This window comes from Gracilinanus agilis, chromosome 4 (assembly GCF_016433145.1).
Source record: "Gracilinanus agilis isolate LMUSP501 chromosome 4, AgileGrace, whole genome shotgun sequence".
NCBI classification, from domain to species: domain Eukaryota; kingdom Metazoa; phylum Chordata; class Mammalia; order Didelphimorphia; family Didelphidae; genus Gracilinanus; species Gracilinanus agilis.
The window spans coordinates 193783571-193804279 of NC_058133.1; the positions used below are offsets into that span (position 1 = coordinate 193783571).

At 47.9% G+C, this 20709-nt stretch overlaps 1 protein-coding gene across 1 annotated transcript; it reads left to right on the top strand.

Annotated features, from left to right (window-relative positions):
- Positions 1 to 13032: 13032 nt before the first annotated feature.
- NEUROD2 (neuronal differentiation 2) lies at positions 13033 to 14190 on the top strand. The gene has a single exon (XM_044674501.1). The coding sequence runs from the start codon at positions 13033 to 13035 to the stop codon at positions 14188 to 14190; it is 1158 nt and encodes a 385-aa protein (XP_044530436.1).
- The last annotated feature ends 6519 nt before the right edge of the window (positions 14191 to 20709 follow it).

A 20709-nucleotide genomic window follows, 5' to 3' on the forward strand; every position in this document is an offset into this window, starting at 1 on the left:
GAGAAATTCAGATGGCCCAGGTTGGCTCCAAAGAAGAGAAACAAGAAGGCTCATCTTGGCAGAGATGGGAGATCCAGAATTTATATAATGATGGACTTTTTTAATGTGTTGGTTAGTTTTATTGACCTGAGTCTATCTGTCTGTCTGTCTCTCTCTTATAAGAGATGATCCTCTGGAAAGAGAAGTAAGGGAGAAGATACTGGAAAATGTAGCTGAAGTGAAAACAAAAGAGATCAACACCAATTTATTTATTTTTTAAAAATCTTACCTTCTGTCTTAGAATTGATATCGATTCTAAGGTAGAAGAGAGGCAATGGCTAGGCCATTGGGGTTAAGTGACTTGCTCAGGGTCACACAGCCAAGAAGTAACTGAGATCAGATTTGAACCCATGTCCTCCAGACTCCAGGCCTGGCTTTCTACTCACTGTGCTGCCCTAACACCAATTTATTTTTAAAGCACTGTGAGGGCAGGAATTGTTTTATTTTTATTTCCATATTCCTAGGGCCTATCACAGTAGCACAACACATTTTAATAATTACATGTTGGTTGATTGATTAAACATTTGAGTCACAGACAGTAGATTGCAGTCCCTCCTTAAGGACAGAGACTGTGATATTTTTTCATCTTTAGAACCCTAGCACATTGTAGGTGCTAAATAAATATAGAATTATTTACCAAAAAGAGAGAATGTTTTACTGAATTAAGAGAAAGCTAAAGAGATAGGGGAAAAAAAAGAAAATGCTAAGAGATTCAGAGGACAGGTCCCAAGCGAATGTACCATTACCTTTGTACCCTACAGACCCCATCCTAAAAGTTGGTCCGTGTATCTCTCCATAGTTCTTCCTCCTGATTCTAGTGCTGCCTTGCTTTCCTCAGGCCTCCTGCCTTGTCACCTTCCATCCTTTCATCCTCCCCAGATGACACAATCAGTTAGGCCTACACCTATTGGATGCTGAAATCCTGAAACCACAAAATCTTTGAAAGAAGAACAAATAAACTTCCTTTTTCCTTCTCCTTATCTGGGGGTAGCATGCTATAGTTTCCCAGCTTATGATAGTGTTCTAAAAGTAAAGGTTTAGATTCGAATGAAGATTTCAGGCTTTAATATCTTAGACTATAGTAGATGCAGGGCATCTGGGTGATGCAGTGGATGGAGCACCATCTTCCTGAGTTCAAATCTAACCTCAAGACAATAAGCTGTGTGACTCTGGCCACATGATATGTGTGACATAGCACCCTTTTGCCTCAGTTTCCTCATTTGTAAAATGAGCAAGAGAATAAAATAGCAAACCAAAGCATCTTTGCCAAGAAAACCCCAAATGGGTTTTGGTTTTATCTGTGTATTCTCTTACACAATGACCAATATGGAAGTATGTTTTGCATGATAATATATGTATAAGCCAGATCAAATTGCTTGCTATCTCCGGGAGGGAAGGGAGAGAGGGAGACAATTTGGATCTTATAATTCCCAAAAACATATGTCAAAAATTGTTATTACATGCAATTGGGAAAAGAAAAAAAGAAAGAAAATCCCCAGTGGGGTCATGAAGATTTGGACATGACTGAAATGACTGAATTACAAAAGAGTAGATGTAGTGAGGTGACTAGTCCTTGGTCACTTGAGTGGTCACAGAGCCACAGTTAGATTGAAATTCCCTCACATCTCTTAGCCCAAGATTCTTTGTGCTACTTGCACCCCTATGCTTTTATCAGCTACCCACTTACCTGGAGTCATTTGTTTTTTTAAACCCTTGCCTTCTGCCTTAGTAACAATTCTAAGACAGGAGAGTAAGGGCTAAGCAAATGAGGTTAAGTGACTTGTCCAGGGTCACACAACTAAGAAGTGTTGGAGGCTAAATTTGAACCCAGGTCCTCTAAACTCTAGGTATAGCGTTCTATCCAATGAGCCACCTAGCTACCCTGTGAGTCTCCCAGTTTACTGGCATCGGCCATGGGCTAGGAAATATAGTGCTAGGCAAAAGTATATTAAAAGCTTATTGACTAGTTGGGAAGAAAATGTATCATTGTTTATCAAAGTGCCCAAGTCCTCTTAAAACAAGGGTTTCATTTAATATGTCTAGAGCAGTGGTTTCCAAACTTTTTGGCCTACTGCCCCCTTTCCAGAAAAAATATTACTTATCCCCCTGGAAATTAATTTTTTTAAATTTTAATAGCAATTAATAGGAAAGATAAATGCACCTGTGGCCATCACTGCCTCCCTGGATCGCTGCAGCACCCACCAGGGCGGGGTGGTGCCCACTTTGGGAATCACTAGTTTAGAGCAAGGCTGGGGAGATGCCTGTGATAGAGAAGTGCACCTCAAACCAGGAGACCCATGGTCAAGCCCTAACTCTTCCATAAATATATTATGTGGCTTGGATGAATGGCAACTTACCTCTACAGCCTTCAGCTTCTTCATCTGCAAAATGAGAAGACAGGATGATGCAATTGAAAGCATTAAATTAGAATCCTACCTGACCATTGGCAAGATACAACTCTCCTGATCCTTATTTTCCTTATTTTCTTCTTTTTTTTAACCCTTATCTTCCATCTTGGAGTCAATACTGTATACTAGCTCCAAGGCGGAAGAGCGGTAAGGGTAGGCAATGGGGGTCAAGTGACTTGCCCAGGGTCACACAGCTAGGAAGTGTCTGAGGCCAGATTTGAACCTAGGACCTCCCATCTCTACGCCTGGTTCTCAATCCACTGAGCTACCCAGCTGCCCCTATTTTCCTTATTTTCAAAATGAAAGAGTCTATCTTTTTCAGAGGAGTGAAACATGTCAGGCAGACTTCAGCTGAACTGGATTAAATTTGTTAGGAAATATTTGATAAAAAAATAAAAATACAATTGAACATAGATAATATTAATATGTGGATTTCTAGGTTGATATATGGCCTACAGAAATCCTTATGTATGGCTTAGTTTCTAGTTGAGTTTGACACCAATGATCCTGATGACTTTGAAGGTATTTTCCAGTTCTAAATCTCTAAGTTGATTAGGTGATATCTAAGGTCCCTTCTAGTCCCAACTTCTATGAGCCCATCCTCACAGAGCCCAGATTTCTACAGAGGAAGTGTAGTTCAGTGGGCTTGCCATGGGATTTGTGAAACAGGATACTTGGGTTCAGGTTTTAGGTCTTCCACTCTCTTTCTCGGAGAAAGTCACTTAAACGTCTCATCTATAAAATGAGGGCAATATAAACATAAACTGACTTACAGCGTTGTCCAGAGAGCAAACTATAAGATGAAATAGAAACAGGAGTTGTTATTAGGAATGATGCTTCTGATGAGGAAGAGTTAGAGAGGGGATATTGGAAGGAAACATCTCTCTCATAACACAGGCTCATATAGTAAGTACTAAAATGAGTGATTTAGACAGAAAGTCATTCATGGAAGTTGGGAATTTACTAAAAGGCCAAGGTAGTTAGGAGGGGTGATGCTTTGCAGGATTTAGAGGGTTCGGAGGAAGTGGAGGGGCATGGGAGAAGGCATTCCAGGCAAGGGAAATGGTAGGAACTCAATTGATGGGGCTGTCTCTGACACTTCATTCATTCACTCATTCATCTACCAAACATTCACCACCAATCAATCAATATGCGTTTGTTAATTGTTAATTAATTCTGTGTACCAGACACTGTGCTAGGTACTCAAGATACAAACACAAAGAATGTAAATAATTGCTAAGGACAAGGACTTTATATCCTAACTGTTTATTTTAACCCTTACCTTCTGTCTTAGAATCAATCCTATGTTTTGGTTCCAAGGCAGAAAAGTGGTAACAGTTAGGCAACTAGGTTAAGTGACTTGCCCAGGATCATATAGTTATGAAATATCTGAGGTCAGATTTGAACCTAGGACCTCCTGCCACTAGGCCTTGTTCTCTATCCACCTTTTTAAACTTTTTAGAGATAAAAATGGAGCCTGTATGCTTAAGAAGTTTATAAGACAAGGACGGGGAATATGATAAAGGGACAAAAGAGAAGTCCAAACGAATTTGTTGTTTGGTCGTTTTCTACTCTTTGTGATCCAAGTTGGGATTTTCTTGACAAAGACACTGGCATGGCTTGCCATTTCTTTCTTCGGGTCATTTTACAGATATGGAAACTGAGGCAAACAAGGTTAAATGACTTGCCCAAGCCCACACAGCTAGGAAGTGCCTATGGTCAGATTGGAATGCAGTCTTTCGGACTCCAAGCCTCCACTCTATCCATTGAGAGACCGATCTCCTCAAATAAAGTAGCATAAAAGAATATCAAGAGGGAGAAATCTTTTTTCTTCAAGAAATGGGGAGAAGAGTGGCTGGGCTCACTTTAAGCCAACAAACATTTATAAAGCATCTGCTCTCAGCTTAAGGACCGTGCAGGGTTGTGCAAGACAAAAATAGCAGTCTCTGCTCTGAAGGAGCTTCCCTTCTACTGGAGGTCATGCCCTTGTCCACTCACTCACTTACATGTCTGACCCCAGTCTGTGTCTTTTAGTGGGAAGAGTGTGACTCAGTCCCGTTTTTCTTGAGCTTTAAGCATTGAGACATCTGGGCATTACAGTGGGTAGAGCTCAGAGCCTATAGTCCAGAAGATTATGAGTCAAACCTGGCTTTAGGCATTTACTAGCTGTGCGCCCCTGGACAAATCACTTAACTTTTGTCTGTCTCAGTTTCCTCAGCTACTTCTCAGGGTTGTTATGAGGATCAAATGAGATAATATCTGTAAAGCACTTTGCAAACCTGAATGTACTATGTAAATGCTAGCAATTATATCCCCATTTTGCAGAGGGGAAACTGAGGCTCTAAGAGACTAAGAGAGAGGATTTCAAACTCAGGCCTCTTGACTCCAAGTCTGATACTTGGCCCACTCTACAACAGTTCTAAAAACTCATTCTGCTAAACATCGTCCTTGTGACTTCAGTTCACTTCCTTCTCAGTTCTCTCATCAAGTGCAATTCATTTCAATTTAACAAGCATTGATTAATCACCTACCATATATCAGGTACTATGCTAGGCTCTGGGGATGCAAAGACAATAAAGGAGTAGTTTCCTGCCCTCAAGAAAAGTCTATTCTATTGAATGGTCTTGAGATCTGTTCCCCTTCTAAATCCATCAATCCCATCTCAACTTGCCCATCCAGGAGATTAAGCTAAGGACCTCAGTCACATATATCCCTTGGGTTGAATGGCCTCATTGGAGATGTTTAAGATAGATGAAAGGCTGAGAAAAGAGCAGGAGAGGCATCCATCTGGGCACATTACCCAGGCGTTTGGGGTTCTATCGTGGATGATCAAGGCCCCTGGCTGAAATGAGATACAAGTTCTCATCACCGACAGTAAACCTAGGAGGAAATTACTTTTATGATCTGGAGGATATGGTAGGTGCCTAGAGCCAACCTTATAACCTGGAGGAGGCTCAGTTAAAGATGGATTTTAATACTGTCTCCCCATCTTTAAGTCCTACTATTTGTCATTATTGATTTTCCCTCCTGGGTCCCCCCTCTTATGGGAAATATATCTTCCCCTCATCTCAGTCTTCATCACTATAATCTGAGCAAGAAAGTCAGCTCTAAGGTGCCCACAATGAAAAAACATTGGGTGGTAATTCAGACAATAATAATAGCAACAATTCTGAATTATTTGGGGTTTTAAGATTTATTAAGTGCTTTCCCCACTAAAATCTTAGTGGCTTGAGGGCCAGTCCTGGAATCAGGAGGTTCTGGGTTCTAATTGGGCTTCAGGTACTTCCTAGCTGTGTGACCCTGGGCAAGTCACTTAGCTCCATTTGGCTAACTTATCATTCTTTTGCTTTGGCATTGTTACTTAGTATTGACTCAAAGGCAGACGGTAAGAATTTTTCTTTAAAAACTTTATGAAAGGGGAACAGTGGATAGAGCACCCAGGCCTGGAATCAGGAGGTCTCGGGTTCATATTTGACCTCAGATACTTCCTAGCTGTATGATCCTAGCCAAGTCACTTAAGCCCCATTGCCTAGTCTTTAACACTCTTTTGCCTTCAAATGAATACTAAGACAGAAGGTAAGAGTTTAAAAAGGAAAGAAAAAAAGAGGAAAGAGGATGGGACAAAGAATCACATCAGGCCTGGGTTCAAATGTGGCCTCCCATACTTCCTCCCTGTGTGATCCTGGGCAGGTCACTTGACCCATCTGCCTGGCCCTTGCCCATCTTGTCTTAGAGCTGTCATGAGGACAGAAAGTAAGAGTGCTAGGGACTCTGCTTCTGATGCTCCAGACTTTGCCCTCAGGCTACCTATCCTATCCCTTCCCACTTCCACTCCCACCTTTTCCGCTCCCTTGTTTGTGTTTCTTCCCTCATTAGAACCTAAGTTCCTTGAGGATGGCTGGGGTAGGCCCTTATTCAAAAATGGTGCACTCACTGTCCTATGTATATGTCAGAACTGGAAAGGGCTGTAGAATATTTCATAGATGTGGAAATGGGGGCTCAGAGAAAAGACATACTTCCTCTAACATATAGGGGACTGGGCCAGGAGTCAAGAAGACTCATCTTTGAGGATACAAATGTGGCCTCAGACACTTACTAGCTGTGTGACCCTGGACAAGTCACTTAACTGTTTATTTCAGTTTCCTCAACTGTAAAATGAACTGGAGAAGGAAATGACAAACCAGTCCAGTTGCTTTGCCAAGAAAAACCCCAAATGGGGTCATGAAGAGTCAGACATGACTGAATCAAATGTAGAACAACAAAAAAGATCACATGGCTGCTAACAGGCAGAGCTGGGGTTCGAACCTTGTCTCCTACTTCAAGTTGTCCAGCAAGGATCTGCTAAAAAGGGTTTTATGGACCCCAAAATACTATCCAGCTGAGAGGAATGGAGAGAATTGTTGGAGTTCACAGGTATCAGGAGAAGAAATGCCTCCCTTTCTAAGAGAATTTTGTCTACGTCCATGAGTCAGAGGTCACCGGGGCCAAGGTCATATACCACATCCAGGCGGGGAGACTTCCTTGTTAATGGACAGTTCTGCCCCATTTTTTGTCTTTGATGGATGGGGTGGGGGTGGGGGGAAGACGGAGCTTGCCTTGTTTGTCTTTTTCCATGGAGGGAAGGAACAGCAGTGGTTCCTTCCCAGAACACTTTGCCCAAGGGCCTGGCATCCTAGGGGTGTGCTCAGCCAGCTTTGGGAGAGTGCCCAACCCTAGAGCAAGTGGCACTCGGGTCGGAGAGAACAAATCAAGGAGGGCCTCTCTGGGATTGGCACCTTGGTAGGGGTCAAGAAAGCAGGGGGGAAGGGCTCAATGATGCACGTGCCCTCCCCCTCCAACCCCATGGCACCACAAGGCAAGTTGCTGCTTCACTCCCATGCCAGCCCTCACCTCCCGGCAACGTCGCTGCGTTCCCAGCCACGCCATCTGGTGTGCCCGCCGCTCCCTAGCACACTGCAACGGGCGAGGGGGTGGGGGTGGGGGGAGAGGGAGGAAGACAGCCCGGCTGGCGCCCACCCTGGAGCAGAAAAGGCACTGAGGGTGGGTGTCCCTCACCACCTTACTGGAAAACAAGCTAGGGGTAGAGGAGTGGGCATGCTCTGCCAAGGCATCAGGAGGAAGCTTGGGGGCATTTTTACTTTACAGAATGGTCACAGGCTGGACAGTGCCAGCCTGCCCACCTCTCCCTTCCCCCTTCCCTCCACATGCTTCATGCTAGGGGTATAGACCTTTAGTCTGGACATGCACAGGGCTCTGATTCTGCACCTCAGTTTTGCCTCTATGGTGGGAGAAGGCTGACCTCCTCCTCCCCCACCCCCATAATCTTCCATGCAAGATGCCATGAACACAAAGAATATCAAATGCTTAGATATTTGGGGCTGAATAATGAGGGTTAGAAATGAAGAGGAGGGGGGATTGGGGCTGTTTTCTACCAGTCTCATCCTCAATTGGAAGCAAGATTCTGGTTTTCCAGCTGACCGAAAAGCCCACCACTGCTATCCATCCAACACGTTCCCCTTCCTGGCTACTCCTCACCCCTTTGCCCTCTCAGAGTCCCACTTGAAACAAAATGGCTGTCACCCCCTTGAGGCAGCCATCTTAGGTGCCAGGAGATCTATTTCCCTTGGGGTGGGGGCTGTGTCACCACAGGACTACCAAGGTGCTCTGAACACAGGTCCCATGTGGAGTGAGAAGCTTAAAAAGGGCCCTAGCCTAGTCTGAGTCTCCACAGCTCCCTCACCTTCCTTTTTTTTTTTTTTTTTTTAAACCAACTCCCTCCCTCCAATGCCAGGGGGAGGAACAGATGGTATCTCTGGGTGTCCTGCCTCTCTCAGTCTCTTTTTCTCCATTTCTGTCTCTCTGTTCCTCTCTCTGTGTGCTTGTGTGTCTGTGTCTTTCAACCAATCACGGAGACATGCTCACCCTAAATCTCCCTTGGCTCTAATTCTTCCCCTGTTTTTTTTAATGTTATTTCCTTTAAAAGAAAAGGTTGAAATGTGTCAAGTGAAGAAAAACTTGCTCCATTTTTTTTTGAAAGGAAGAGGAAATGGAGACTAAGAGAGAGAACTGGAGACAGAGACAGAAACAGAGATTCCTGATCACTCCCATTCCCTTCTCTCATTGGGTAAAAGGAAAGGGAGGACCAGAGCAGGTTAGCAACAGAGGGGGCTACCCTGGGGTCAATAGAGGGTCAAGGGAGTGGCAGGTAGGGGAGCAAGAACCGAGCAAACCAGCTGGCAACTGTTTGAAATTTGGGTCCTCTGGTCTTCTCCCCATCCACCTGAGGATGCCCCTAATCTAAGGAACACTGATACTACTGAACTATGCCTCAGGGGTCAGGAAGAAACTGGAGCAGAAATGGATTATCTTCCCAAGATCCCTTTTTTCCTCTCCTCCCCTCTATCACTTCCGAACTTGCCTTCTAAAGGGACAGAGGGGGCTCAGGCTGGAACAGGTGTAAGATTTTGAGGGAGAGAGAGCAATACCACAACCTTTGAAGGGTCCTACTTATCCTAGGTTGCTCTAGTACTATTCTTGTTCCAGAAAATACAAGTAGCATTTTTTTTCTTTCAGGGGTTCCCTAAGGAGAGAACATGTGGTTGGGGGTGCCCACCAAAAATAACTCAGTGAACAGGGGCACCTGAAAACCTGGAGAGAACATACTTAGGGAAACAGGTGTGTAGCCTTTCAATCCCCAAGGGAAGCAGGAGGTTAGTGTCTGATGGAGCCCTGAGGTGATGCTGAGAGGCAGCGGGGACAGGATGTCATCTAGGACAGAACTAATCCACCGATCCTCCCTCCTCCCTTCCTTCCATCTTTCCATTCTTCCTAGGGCAATGGTGTCTGTTCTAAAATCTGGTGTGTGTGTGTGTGTGTCCCCAAATGCCCATGATGGGGGCAGGGAGCATCACGAGTCACAGTGACCTAAGGCCCTAGATACTGTTACACAGTCTGACATCCTGAAGTGTACCTGACTGACTTTGGAGGACAGAGAGAGACCCTTTTCCCTCAATTATCAGGTATCTTTTTCAAAAAAGAGTAGAGAAATGTGGGATAAGAGTGAGGTCAATAAGAGAGGGGACATATGAGGCTTCTTTAAGTCCTGAAGAAACTAAGAAGACTGTCCCTTGGGATGGAGAAATTCTGCAGCTCTCAGCTGCCAGTTCTATTTCCTGTCACATACCTCTCCACCTGGACCTAAGCAGAGCTGGCTTCCTGGAATTTCAGTAAAGAGGGCAGAGAAATGGACTAATGGGGTGGGGCTAGGCATCTCTTGCACTAGTCTCCCTCTTACAAACATTTGTCTCTAATGCCTGTCTCAAGGCAAGTGATGGCAACAGCCCTTGGGTGCATTGAGTGTGAATATCTCCTTTCCTCCCTGCTCTCCCTGACCCAGGATCAGTGAAAAGAGAAACAGAAGGATGTGTATTTCTATGCAGATCTATGTGTGCACAGGTATGAAAATAAGTGAAAGTAAGTATGTGTCAAGTCATGGAGATGTCCAAGTTTCAGCACAGGTAAGTGTAAATGCACTTTTATGATCGTGTGTCTACAATGGTGTATATACCCGTTGGGATATGTGTGATGTGTGGCTACTGCATCTGTATCACAGTATAAGAACAGCTGTGCATGTGTGTATGTGTGTGCACGAATGTGCAAGACATCTCTGATTCTGCTCCCTTTAGGATTTGTTTGGCCAACGGAGGGGAGAAAGGGCAGATGCCTGCCTTGACCCTCTCTCGGCAGCCCTCTAGGGCAGTCAGGAATGACTCTGTAAGGGTTAGTGGAGCCCAACTACCTGCCCATCACTTGAAATTCCATCTTCCTCTACCTTCCAGCCCTTTCTCAGCCACCTCACCTTCTTGAAACAGGATCAGCTCCCAAGGAGGCACACTGCCCCTGGAGTGTTTAGGGTCTGGGGAGGGCTGTTAGCAGTCCATGCCCATACCCTTCCCAGATGGCTGATGTATATGGGCCCAGCCAAGGGACTTCTTCCCAGCCCCCACCCCCACACACAGTCAAACTGAGAAGCTAGATACAAACACGATTAGAGAAGCACACATGGTCACATTAATTCTTCCATAGTCTCACACACATGTAAGTAGCAGCACAGAAATGCAGACAGAGACACACCGAGGCAAATCTTTCTTTCTCTGCTTCTCCCTTGGTTGAATTTCATTCAGCCACATATGTTGTGTGTGTGTGTTGTGTGAGGGTGGGTGGAGGAGGGGCAGATCCGAATGAGGACTGGCATGATGCCAACACCTACCTATGGGGCCTGGGCTGGGGACACCCCCTCCCCACCCACTCTGGGACTTCTACCCTGGGAAGGGGGCCTCAGCTGTCCCTTTGTGGCTTGAGAGGGACCCTCTTTGTAGGTGGCAGCAAGAACACAGCCCCGTTTACATCCCCAGCCCTGAGTCTGGTCCATGACCCACCTTGGGGGCTTGGGGGGTGGATGCGAGGAAGCCTCCAGAAAGGGAAGGGGGAAGGACAGAGTAGGGGGCCACGGTACCCCCCACAATCCCTCCCTTTCCAGCTTCCCCACCCTATTGTTCCTGTCTGGGGGGACATGCCCCAAGGGATCCATTCCCCTATCCCCCCACCCCCACCCCATCTACAGCCCCGCTTTTCCCTGTGTTAGGAAGGGAGGGGAGTACCGAAGAGATATTTATTTATTTTCTTTATTTATTTATTTAATTTTTTTTTTTTGGGAGTAGAGAGTGACAGATGGCGGCTGGTCCCGGGGGAGCCGGCTCTCCCCCAATGCAGACGCATGCCAATCACCGTCTCTCATGTGATAGCTGCTGCCCGTGACGTGCCAAGCCCATATGGCCCTGGCATAGAGGCTGGTACCCCCGCCTGGTAGAGATGCCACACTCGCTCCCCGCTTCGCATGGCGCTCTGAAGACGCCGGCGCCCGCCGCCTTGAGGAGCCGCTGCCCCCGCTCCTTGAAGATGGGGAAACAATGAAATAGACAGGAAGATTCCTTCTCTCCCCCTCTTTCTCTTACCCCCTCCCCCCTCCCCTCTCCCCTCGACTCCGCTTCGAGGTAAGTTGTCCGAGGGGCAAGGAGATTTGAACCGCCGGCCGGGGAGGGCTCTGGTTGTGGTTTTTGGAATCGGGGGACCAGGAAGTCCCCAAATGCTCCGTTGGCTTCCTGGGGTGATGGTCCCCCTTCATACGGTGGGGAATGGAGCCACCTTGGGATCTCTGCTCCCCCCCCCAAGACACCCGGGGTCTGCGGTTCCGGGGCTTGGGCTGCGGAGGTGGCAGCGTTGGTTTTCGAAGGGGCTCGGGGTTAAGACAAGAAAAGCGGGTTGGGGGCGAAGGGGCTGAGCCAAGGCAGACATCCATCCGTCTCTGTTTCCCCATGATTCCCATATCAAACCCGAGATGTCCCTCCGCAAAAAAAAGAGAAAAGGGGAAAAAAAAACGGATTCTCACCAAATCCCAAATATAACGAGATTCGGGGAGCCATTCCGTGGGCGGTGAGGTTTAGGGGTGTCCCGGGTGTCTTTTGACGCTGGGGTGCCGGGAAGGGCTTGCTTTCCTGGCTTCTTAACGCGCACCCCGGTTCCCCTGTTTGAGACTTCCCGAGCTCTGAATCCTTGAGTCCGAGGACAGAGCTGGTGTTGGCCTGGAGAAAGGAGCTGGAGCTGGAGACGGAGACAGGGACCGATTCGACTCTGAGACTGGGGGCAGCTGGGGGCGGCTCGGGGCCAAGTTGAAAATTGGATTAAGGGTTGAGGGCGGTAGAGCGGCTGGCAGCGAGGGTGGGGAAAGGAACAGAAGGGGGCAAAGCAAAGAGAAGTAGGATCCACCCGGCCCTGGGCACGAGGCACGACCGGGAAGCCGGACCTCCAGAAACACTCAAAGTCTCCGCCCGGAATGAGAAAAGAAAATTATTTCGGGGCGTGCCCCCAGCGGAGAAATTCGTTCTCTAAAATACCCCTCCACCCCCACCTCCCTTCTCATAGAGAATAATATGCAGAGAGAAGGGGGGAGGGGGTTGGCCTTAAATCCAAGCCAGTATTATAACAGAGAGGTCGGAGTTGGGGGTTCCCGGCCTAGGAAGGGGGGGTACGCTGGCGTGGCGAGGAGGGGGACAGTACCTGAGCCCCAACACCAGAGATTCCAGAGGCTCCTTAGCCAGAATAAAATGGACCCCTCCTGATAGGCTCCGGAGGGAGTGTTCCTCCGAGGCAAGGAAGGAGGCCTTGGGGGGGGTGTACCACTAGTGCCCTAGGGTGGACAGAGGTTGCGATGAGGTAGGGGTTAAGAGCAGGCAAGAGTTTGAGGGGGTCGCTCGCCCTACTGCCTATTCCAGGAGACAGAATTCTGTAGGGCTACTGGGGATGGGGGAGGCTTGGAAGAGGTCACTTGGGGGAGAGGCTTTATTTGGAAATGGTGGGGTCTGGAAAAAGGGGAGCGGGATATGTGTGTGTAAACCTCTAATAACAGCGCGGAACTTACGCGGGTTGGATGCTCTGGTTCTTCTGTCCCATGCTCACCTCTGTGTCTATGTTCGTGTCTGTCTTCTCCCCACCCCCACCCCCGCCCGCCCCAATTCTTCAGGCCACCATGCTGACCCGCCTGTTCAGCGAGCCCGGCCTCCTCCCCGACGTCCCCAAGTTTGCCAGTTGGGGAGACGACGGTGACGACGACGAGCCCAGGAGTGAAAAGGGTGACGCGCCGCCCCAGCCGCCGCCTCCACCACCGGGGCCTGGGGCTGGAGCACCGGGGCCCGTCCGCCCCCCGAAACCGGGCCCTCTCCGTGGCGAAGACCCCCCGGACCCTGCCCTGGGCGAGGTCAAAGACGACGGCGAGTTGGGGGGCGAGGAGGAGGAGGAAGAGGAAGAGGAGGAAGGGCTAGACGAGGCGGAAGGCGAGCGGCCCAAGAAGCGGGGGCCCAAGAAACGGAAGATGACCAAGGCGCGGCTGGAGCGCTCCAAGCTGCGCCGGCAGAAGGCCAACGCGCGCGAACGCAACCGCATGCACGACCTCAACGCGGCGTTGGACAACCTGCGTAAGGTCGTGCCGTGCTATTCCAAGACGCAGAAGCTGTCCAAGATCGAGACGCTGCGCCTGGCCAAGAACTACATCTGGGCGCTCTCTGAGATTCTGCGCTCAGGCAAGCGGCCGGACCTAGTGTCCTATGTGCAGACATTGTGCAAGGGCCTGTCGCAGCCCACCACCAACCTGGTGGCCGGCTGCCTCCAGCTCAACTCGCGCAACTTCCTCACGGAGCAAGGTGGTGAGGGGGCCGGACGTTATCACGGCTCGGGAGGCCCGTTCGCTATGCACCCCTATCCGTATCCCTGCTCGCGGCTCGCGGGCGCGCAGTGTCAGGCAGGCGGCGGGCTGGGCGGCGGTGCCACGCATGCCCTGCGGACTCACGGCTACTGTGCGGCCTACGAGACGCTGTACGGGGGCGGGGGCGGGGGCGCCTCCCCCGACTACAACAGCTCGGAGTATGAGGGGCCGCTGAGTCCCCCGCTCTGCCTCAACGGGAACTTCTCCCTCAAGCAGGACTCGTCCCCGGACCACGAGAAAACCTACCACTACTCTATGCACTATTCCGCCCTGCCCGGCTCCAGGCCAGCTGGCCACGGCCTGGTCTTCGGCTCCTCGGCCGTGCGCGGGAGCGTCCACTCGGAGAATCTTTTGTCTTACGATATGCACCTTCACCACGACCGAGGCCCAATGTATGAGGAACTCAATGCATTTTTCCATAATTGAGAACTCTCCTCCCTCACCCCCTCTTTTGTTTTCTTTTTTGTTCGTTCCTTCCCTTTTTATTTACTTTTTTTTCCCCCTTCGGAGAAGGTGGGCCACCCCCCACCGTGCAGGGATTTGGGCGGCTGGGCCAAGCTAACTAGAGGCCACCCCCCTCCTCCAGGCTCTCTCCGTTCCCCTTAGCTGTGCAGTCGGGTTACCTGTTGATGTCTCCCCCTCCCTCGCCACTCTTATCTTTGCCCCAGAAGTTTTCCTTTCCCCGGGGGAACCCCTCCTAAGACCTCTCCCAAGGGGTCCGGCTTCTTTCAGAAGCGCCTGCTTCCCCAGCGCTTCCCCTCGGAAGCACACACTCTGAGCTCCTTTCCTTAATTTCCTCTTCTCAACCTCAGCCCCACCCCCCAAATAAACAGCTCGGGCCTGGAGAAGGGGACCGGGGGGGAGGGGGCGGCCCAGCGGCCGGATTCCATTTCGTTTGTTAAGTTCTGTTTTTTTTAATAACAGAAAGGGGGATGTAGTAGTGGTGGGGAGAGGGTGGTGGAAAAGGGTATTCTTTTTCCCTGAGGAGGACATACTAAGTTCACCATACCTGGAGCCTTGAATGCCTCCCACTCGCCCGGTCTCAGCACTTTGGAGTACTAATCTTGAGTTGGGAGGAGTAGAGGGGAGGAGGAGGGGGAGGAGATGGGGATCCGAGAGGAAAGAAAAAGGTCAAGACCATTGTAACCAGATTCCGACTTTTTTCTTTTTTGTTTTTTTCTTTCTTTTTTAAAAAACACAAAAAAACAAACACAAAAACGCAAAAAGGCGACGGAGGCCGAACGCAGAGTCCGGAGCGGAGAGAAAACACAGTAAGAACTTTTAGAAGCAATAAAAGGCAAAAAAAATAAAATAAAATAAAATAAAAAAATAAAAAGACACAAATATCTATGCAAGGAGGTTCTGACTGAGCCAAGCGGCCCCGCCCCCTGGCCCCCCGGGATCCCCCCACCCTTCCTCGGCTCCAGGGCTGGGGCCGGAGCTGCAGAAGCGGATATGTGCACTTTGGTGAAGTTGGGGACGTGGCGCCTCCCCTCTCTCCCTTCTCCCCTCTTACCCCTTCAAACTCCTTCTCCCTTCCCTCGGTTCTTAAAGTCAGTGACTCCGAGATTTGGGACATCAGTGTCACTTCCCTCCCCCTCCCCTTTCCCTTCCTTACCCGTCCCCATTGTGCGTCATACTGTTTTTTAAACCTGTTTCCAAATTTGTATGAAATGGCGAACTGTTGGGGGAGGGTCGGTTTGGGGGGGGTTGCATGATAAAGACACACACTGACACAGCACGCACGCACACACGCACACAGTGACACAGCGACATGCACAATGACACAGAGGAACACACACACACAACCACACGGTAAATATGCAATGCTACTTGGGAAAGAAGGGAGCTATAGCCTTTCTCGGGTCTGGGGAAGCAAAGGAGGAAAGGAAACATTACAGGCCAGAGGCATCCCTTTAGCCCGAGTCACCCTTTAGACCTCCATCCCTTCCCCTTTCCAAGCCCGGTCAATCAGTTCCCTGGGGCTTTGTTGCTGTGGTCTTCCTTTCCCAGTTAACGCCTTGGAATGGACAAGAGGATGCTTGGGCAGATATAATTCTTGGAGACGAAACTTTTCTGAGAGGTACTTCTGCACCCAAAGCCCAGAGGAGGCCAGGATCCCCTCTGTTATTGTCACAAAACAGAGAGAAAGTTAAGGAGAAGCAGGAACTCACAGAGCAAGCCCGCAACCAAACAGACGAATAGACACACATATTGACACAAAAGCAAAAAAGCAAACACACACGCAGACACACTCTATCTCTTTCTTACACTCAAACACACGCAATTTCACCTTCACATTTTATTGAAACTGAAACTCCCGTTGGACACCCGAAGTGCATTGCGTGTTTCTGTTCAGTTTAATGACGATTAATAAATATTTATGTAAATGAGATGCAAAGCTGGACGGCGATTTCTCACGGTGGCGTCGTTTCGTTTGGGGGCGATTGTTTGGGGATCCGGGGAGTGGCGGGGTTGAGGTGACGAAGCAGGTTAAAAGAGGTCGGAAAACGGAGGAGAGACCTTAGGGTCAGCTATAAAGTGGTCAGGGGCCCCTGGTCTTGGGCAATTGTATCCCTCCGTGTGGAGACAGAACTCCACAGAGCCGTGCAAGACAACACCCTTAGACAAACAGGTACTCACAGTATGGCATTTGCACAGACACGCACAGGCACATGCAAGAGCATAGGCACTTGACAGTCACACTCAGACACATGCTCACATAAGCACATGCCTTCTCTCTTAAAACAACAATAACAACATACATCTGTTTCTATAGCTGGTTTCAAAGGGAAAAAAAGTCAAGTCACAGGAGGGAGATCATCTGCACCTGATGACAATAGAGACTCAGATCTTCGTGTGTCAGACACGAAAAGGGGTTGGGGAATCCTAATAAAGAGTCAGTTGTCAGGGGTATATTTAAAGATCAGAAGGAAGGGGGGGTGGAGAGAGAAAAGTGTTCTTTTTTTTTAACAAGGTTTTTTTTTTTTCAGACTGACCATTTTCAGCCTCTCGGAATTTGACGTATTAAGTTTTTAATTTGTGCCCTTTGGGGGAGGGAAGAAGGTGAGGAAAAGCCTGGGAACCTTTGGGAGTTGGAGATTGATTCTGGATAAACCTTTGCAGATAGACCAAACAGAATCCTCAGGATTTTGAACACCAGGAATTTTTAGATCCTCAGCAGCAGCAAATAACCACTAAATATCCCTACATTGTTGAGTTGGCAATTTTCCTTTTCATGTCATACTACTCAGGGAAGAGAGGGCTCCAAAATAATGGGGGGAAAGAGTAGGACACCGTAGCTGAGAAGCCTCTGCATCACTTCAGTTTTCTGGAAGGTTTCTTACAAAATTCCAGTTTTCATAAAAGTCAGTGTCACATTTCTTTGAAGTTTGTTACCTATAGTAGTCTTGGACCTCCTTCTAATTAAGAGCCCCCTTCCTTTTCCTCCTCTTTCCCCTAACTCCCAACACTTAGCACTGATAATGGAGCCAGTATAGGAAATAGTTCCTGCCCTATGTATTCCTCAATCCTGGAAAAGACACATCTAGTTTCTTTTCGAGATTGCCTATTCCAGTTGTCTCTAAAACGGCATGATTTAAAAAAGGAGTTATCTTTCCTTTTAAATGGGAACTTGGAGTTGTAGAGTTCTGAGGTTCTGGTCTTATTTATGACAGGATAATTAGTTCAAAGCATCAAAGAGAGCATGTAAATAGCAAAAGAGAAAAAAGGTGGGGACAAGAGAGAAAATCTCATTTCAAAAGTTCTGAGTGAGGCAAATTATGTTTTCTGGCTCTTCATGGTGAGGATCCATACACTCTGCCTTCATTCCCCTTTCAAACGGGAAAAAGAAAAGAAAAGAAAAAGAAACACTCAACACCTGAACACAGAAGTGAGTTACAGTGATGAGCTGTCCATTGCTCTGGTGCTGAACTCTCAGGTTGAAGAGTAGGCCAACCACAGCTGTCCTTTACAGCTTATTCTCAGACTGCAGAAAGACATTCACAGTCCCCGGTCCCTCCCGCATTTCTCCTAGAATTTGCCCCCAGTTTTCTCAGAATTTCCTGGAATTTTACTGAATTCTCCTAGGATTTTCTCTAGGTTGTGGTCTGAGCTCTCAGTTAGCAGTGTTCTCTCTCAGTGGCCTATCAGGCAGGCCTATGGAAACCTTGGTATCTCTTTCTCCAGGATCTAAATGAGCCTCTTTCCAACTATTGTCTGTGGGACAGAAGAATCCTCCCTTCCTTCCCTCCTTCCAACTTGTCCTCCCTCCCATTTCCTGGTCTCTCAGGACTGGCTCAATTCAGTTCTGTGCAATTAAGCCTGAGGGCAGAGGCCTGAGCAGTAGGATCTTGGAGTGGGGGAAGGACTCAGGTGTCTAGATCCTGAGACCTGGAGAAGGTTTAACTATTCTACAATCATTCCTTTTAGAAGAAATCAATCTGTCACACTAAGTTTTCCAGGAAAGACCCACACAGGGAAGAGAGTAGACAGATCTCTTTTAAGATCCCAACTTGATACCCCACCCCCCCATACTCTATGCTTCTCCCAGAACTTGGTTAGATATTGATTTCTATTTCTTGAGACTAAATTTCTGATCACTTGGAGGGAAGAATAATGTACTGGAGTTTTGTCTCAGGGCTGCTAAGGGGGGAAGATTGGGTTGGGAAGACTTGCCATTCCCACCCACCATAATTCTGAGCAATTCTGCTTCCTACAAATCTCTAGAAACCACCCTCTTCCTGTCCTGTCTTTCCTCCCCTATTCTCCCATATGCAGATACACAACAGACAGCTGTCATTTGCCCTTCCTGCTCCATCCTCAACTTTTCCAGCAAAATGGGGCAACTGAAAAGATAACATGGACCTGAATCCCCAAGTTTCTTCAGTCACTGTCTCTCTCATATATACACATACAGAATCATACAGAGCACCAAGAGAAGTAATATCAGCAGAAGGAAGAAGCAAGGGAAGAGGAGAAAAAAGACCAATGTTATTCTCATGGCCAAAGAGGAGAGGAAAATATGTCCTTCCTCATTCCTCAATTCCCACAAGAGGGATCTCCAAGCACAGGAAGTGTTCAATTCACATTAACTCCAGCAATTACTGGAACCTTAAAGGATTGGATTCGTGGTTGAGCTGGAGTTTTTTCCCCTTTGGGTTTATTCTTGTCCCTATCAACTCCCCCTTCACCCCCAAACAACCTCTGTTTTGAAATACATATATATGTACATATGTGTATATTTGTATATATTTCTCTTCCCTTCTAGTCATTTTTCTAGTTGTCCTAAGTAGAAAGGGGGAAGTACTTATCCTTATGCCATTATTCCAGGTTTCTCCACCAAGCCTCCGATGTCTCCTGCTGGTTGGGCCCCCTCCCTTCTACCTCCCACCCTCTCCGAGTACAGGAGATAACTCTCAGATCAAATACCCAAATAATATACCCTCCTAAGGCTAGAAGAAGTCTGATGTAGCCACTCATGGAGAGGCAGAGTGCTCTTTTTGTGGCTCTCACCCCATGGGAGTTCTTTTTCACTTCTCTTATTTTGAAGATATCTCGCAAAATACCCATTTTGCAGTACTTTATGAGTGAGGATAGAAAATGTTATTTTCTTCTGTTCCTTTCTTTACCTTCCTCCCTTGAGAATCCAGAACTCAGAAACTCTAGAGTTATCCAATTACACAAAATTCAGAAGAACCTTTATTTTTTCCTGAGATTTAGTTTCAGTGTTTGAATTTTTCCCATTACCAATCAAAGAGGAAAAGAATTCACAAGATGGCAGTGCCGGTGGGGAATCTCTGGCCCTATAATCTTAATACCTGGTATACCTTTCTTTTACCCATTGTCCTACTCTTCTGGCCCAATTTTCCAATCCCTCAGGTGAAGCCCTGAGCAGGAGAACCTGGCTTGCTGTGGCCCTAATATTTTTTTAAAAGAGGAATTGTGTGTGTGTGTGTGTGTGTGTGTGTGTGTGTGTGTGAGAGAGAGAGAGAGAGAGAGAGAGAGAGAGAGAGAGAGAGAGAGAGAGAGAGAACCTGACTTCCGACCTGCGGTCTTTGCCTTCTATGTCTCTCAGTCTCAGTTTCTCCCTGGCTCACTATCTCTGTCTGAATCACTTTTTGCCTTCCTCCCCCGGCCTCAGCCTTTGGAAGGTGATGCTGGCGGGGAAAGGGAGGAAATAAGGACCAGAGAAAATCAAACTTAAAAGTACTAAGAATGATAATTGGAGGTTTGTCAGCTCAGTCCTTTCCCAAATTTTCGTTAAGAATTACAATCCAGTCAGAGGTTGGGATAAGCTGATGCAAGGTGGTGATGAGGTTTGGTGCTACTCCTGGAGGAAGCTCTGAGCTCCGAAACTTTGTCAGCCTTGATGCTGAGATGAGAGTCTTCCCGGGGCGTCAGGTCAGGGCACGGAGTGGGTTCTGGGAATGAAGTGCGATAGGATTGTAGGAGGTCTTTGGGCAGGTGGCCAGAGTGAAGGCTGTAGACGGGGAATATAGATAGCGTCATACAGCCTTGACGCGTTACAGGAGCACTCTCCTACACCGCAGGAGAGTCCTCGAGCCCAAAAGGAACAGGCTAGAGCCTTAAATGAGAACCCTAATCTATTCTTTCCCAGTAGCGTCAGAATGTGCCAGAACTCAGTCAGACATCGGTCAGCTCCTCCGACCTCGTCTGATTATCCAACAACTAATATCGATTCTCAAGCAGTTATTATAAACCTGCCTTAGACGCCAGCTTGAAAACCGTGTGGCATGTTCTACTGTTGGGGACGACGCCATAGCATATGAAACTAATGTAATATTCTTTAAATAATTCGACGTGGCTCAGTCTTTCCAGCTCTCTCTTTTTCCGGAGAGCTCCGGGGCTCCCAGCCATGGCTGCCCTGCGCTCTGAGTGAGTGACTGAGATGGCAGGTCGGGTCCTGGCTAGAAGCTCAGAGTG

Bases quoted from the DNA above. Each gene is read 5' to 3' on its own strand.
- NEUROD2 (XM_044674501.1), top strand. From the start codon at position 13,033: ATGCTGACCCGCCTGTTCAGCGAGCCCGGCCTCCTCCCCGACGTCCCC.